Here is a 3,686-nt window from a genome sequence, read left to right as displayed (position 1 = left end):
TGGTCCGATACCATCGACGAAAAAAAAAAAAAAAAATGCACAAAACCTAAAGAGCATAGCTCTCATCTCATCTCATTAATAAAAAAGCGAAAATAAAAACAATAGCAGTTGTCATCATAATAATAAAATAAATCCTAGTAATAAACGATTCTCATTTCTCACTGATCGCACTCCCAATTTCCCCTCATTTTCTCTCTCCTCTCTCTCTACAACGGAGGTGGGCGAGGTTAGGGTTTCTCTCTCTCTCTCTCTCCAAAAAAGGTACCGCCTTTCCGCCATACCCTCAAACCCTAGATCGATTAAATTCGCAAAATTTCCGTTCGATTTTCAGGGGATTATAACTTAAACCGAGAAGGCGGAGAGAAGCCCTCTCGCCGATTCGAGATTTGATGCAGTGAATGGCCCATCAGGGCAAGTTCGTCTCGGTCAACCTCAACAAATCCTATGGCAAACCCTCGAGTCATCCCCAATCTTATGTATCAAGCGCCCGCTCTCGCCCTGGAACCCTCTCCGCCACCGCCGGCGGAGGCGGAGGCGGAGGCATGGTTGTCCTCTCCCGCCCTCGGAGCTCGTCGTCGTCTGCGCAAAAGAGCAGCGCGCAGAAATTATCGGTACCGCCCCCCTTGAACTTGCCCTCTCTGAGAAAAGAGCATGAGAAATTCGATCTGTCGTCTGCCTCGGGGTCGTCTGTTCGCCCCGGGAGCTCCGGGATCGGATCCGGATCGGGTTCATCGTCCATGGGGTGGACGAAGCCCGCCCCCGCCCTCCTCCAGGAGAAGGAGGCTCCACCCGGCCCCGGCAGATCGGGCAGCAGCAGTTACATGCCTCCGGCTGCCCGGGCCCTGCCTTAGTTTCGGTCACCTCTGCAGATGAGGCCGCAGATGAGACCTTCGTCTCGGTTGACGACTGGTCTAGCAACTGACGTTGATGGGCCGGAGAAATCGGAGAAGAAGGAGGAGAAATACTTTCCGGGTCCTCTCCCTGTTGTAAAATTGACCCATACTTCCGATTGGGCTGATGATGAGAGGGATACCGGACTTAGCCTCCCTGAACGTGGTAGATATCGAGGACCCGATGTGGATGCTCCTTCAAGGGAGTTGTATAAGGATGGTCGGGATGATGAGAGGGATACCGGACTTAGCCTCCCTGAACGTGGTAGATATCGAGGACCCGATGTGGATGCTCCTTCTAGGGAGTTGTATAAGGATGGTCGGGATGCTGCAGGTTCTTGGAGGGCAATGCCCCAACCTAGAGATGAGAGAGCTGGCATGAAGCCCTTTGGGGTTGGAAGAGAGGTTAACAGGGATAGTGGTTCTGCTCGTTCTTCGCCCTATGGGAACAGTGTAAGGGATGGTCTTAGCAATGGCAGAGATTTGGGTTTTGGGATGAGTTCTCAGAATGGGAAGAATTTATCGGAAGGGTTTAGTGGAAGAGGCAGTGATCAACAGAATGTGCGTGGTGGTCGATATGGTGATGTTTTGAATAATCGACATAGAGGAGACGGCTTTCAGCATAATGCTGTGGCAAAGTCACCGTTTTCTTATGGGTCTAAAGGGTTATCTTTGAATGACCCAATACTGGATTTTGGTAGAGAGAAAAGGATGAACTCATCAAATAGTGGGAAGCAATACTATGGGGATGCTGGTTTTGATGCCACTGATCCTTTCTCTGATGACCCGATTGCTGAGGTAAATATGAAAGTTTTCAAGAAGAAGAAAGAGGTACAAAAACATGCTGATTACCATGACCCTGTTAGAGAATCATTTGAAGCTGAGCTAGAGAGAGTTCAAAGGATTCAGGAACAGGAGAGACAAAGGGCGATGGAGGAGCAAGCAAGAGTCATGGAGATTGCTCGGAGGGAGCAGGAGGAGAGGGAGAGGCTGGTTAGAGAGGAAGAGGAAAGGAGGCGGCTGATGGAAGAAGAGGCGAGGGAAGCTGCATGGAGAGCAGAGCAGGAGAAGATGGAGGTTGCTAGAAAAGCTGAGGAGCAGAAGATTGCAAGAGAAGAGGAAAAAAGAAGGATGCTTATGGAGGAGGAGAGAAGGAAAGAGAATGCAAGAAAGAAGCTTATGGAGCTGGAGGCTAGGATTGCAAGGAGGGAGACCGAAGTTAGTCAAAACGAGGACCAATTTCCCCGTGTTGTTGGCGATGAACGAGCTGTTGGCACAAGTGGGAGGGATGTACCTAAAGTTACGGCAGATATGGGTGAGTGGGAGGATGGTGAGAGAATGGTTGAGCACATCACTAGCACTTCTTCTGATTCCTCGATGAATAGATATTTTGAAACAGGTTCTTCTAGGTTACCCTCAAGAGAAACTGGTTCTTCATTTATGGATAGAGGAAAACATGTGAATTATTGGAAGAGAGATTCGTATGACGGTGGGGCGAGCTCAATGTTTCATGAGCAAGATAGCTATGCAAGGAGAGATACTTACAGCCCTGGGAGGGGTTACCCAAGGAAAGATAGTTATGGAAGTCTTGAGGCAGCCCCTATGAGGCCATCTTCTAAGGGCAGTGTGTCAGACCATTCTTCAGGTCCGGATGATTTCCGTTATTTAAGAGGAAACAGATGGAATGTTGGTGGCGAAATTGATCACTTCCCTAGAAATTTTGAGGCTGATGCAGCTGATTTCTTTGATAGTGAGAGGTTTGATGATAGTGCCTGGGGTTCTATTCGTCCTCGTGGAAGTCCTAATGCTTGGTATGCTGAAAGATCATTTCCTAATTCTGAGGTCGATAGTGTATTTCCCTCACATGGAAGATCTCGTCACTCCTTGAGACAGCCTCGTGTGCTCCCTCCTCCATCCATTTCCTCTACACGCCAGAGTCAGAGCTCATTCAGAGTTGCAGCAGATCGACCCATTTCTTCATCATTTGTCGATAACCAATCTAGATATCAGCATGGTGGAAGAAGTGTAGAAGAACCTGTGCAGTCAAACTATGATGGTGGTTACCATCAAAGGGTTCAACAGTCTAGAACACCGGAGGTACTAGAAAGTGATGTTATTTCTTCAGAGCAGAGAGAGAAGGATAGCCCAAGATGTGACTCACAGTCGTCGCTTTCTGTATCAAACCCACCTAGTTCACCCACCCAACTTTCTCATGATGAATTGGATGAAGCTGAAGATTCTCAGGCATTGGAAACTGCTCATGTTGAGGAACAAACAGTTCTATCTGACAGTGGACACATCATGTCTGGGATGGAGATGGAGAACATGAACAGAATGGCGACTGCAAGTTCAGTTTCTCATGGTGAGGATGATGAGTGGGAGATTGAAAACAATGAAGGAGTACAAGAACAGGAAGTGTATGATGAAGAAGATGGTGGCTATCAGGAAGAAGAGGAAGTAGTCCACGAAGGTGATGGTGGCAGAAATCTTGATCTGAGCCAGGAATTTGATGCACAAACATTGGACACGTCAAATTTAACTCACGAGATGGGTCAGTTGATCTCAAGTTTTGATGATAGCGCTGATGCTATCATCCCCATGGCTGATGATCCGGAGACCTCTGGGAACCTTGAGAAGGCAGTTCAGAAAGATGTAGTTGGTGACCGTAAGGTACAAGTTGAGAATTCATTTGCCCAAGAGTCAGCCAGTGAGTCATCGCAACTCATAAGCGAAACTGAGAATTCTCTTCAACAGTTGGCTCTTGATCCAGTATCTTCTTTCACTAGCAATATTTCA

The 3,686-nt window shown here is 47.9% G+C and overlaps 1 protein-coding gene across 1 annotated transcript in view; it reads left to right on the top strand.

Annotated features, from left to right (window-relative positions):
- LOC109846301 overlaps window positions 882-3,686 on the top strand; it is a 7,714-nt gene continuing 4,909 nt past the window's right edge. Inside the window, exon 1 of the mRNA XM_020415526.1 lies at window positions 882-3,659. Coding sequence (XP_020271115.1) covers window positions 882-3,659 — 2,778 coding nt within the window. The remainder of the gene's footprint in view (window positions 3,660-3,686) is intronic.

The sequence above is a fragment of the Asparagus officinalis genome, chromosome 6, assembly GCF_001876935.1.
Source record: "Asparagus officinalis chromosome 6, Aspof.V1, whole genome shotgun sequence".
Classification (NCBI taxonomy): Eukaryota; Viridiplantae; Streptophyta; class Magnoliopsida; order Asparagales; family Asparagaceae; genus Asparagus; species Asparagus officinalis.
Note: the sequence above shows the minus strand (reverse complement) of the source record. Positions and strands in the feature narration are given on the sequence as shown.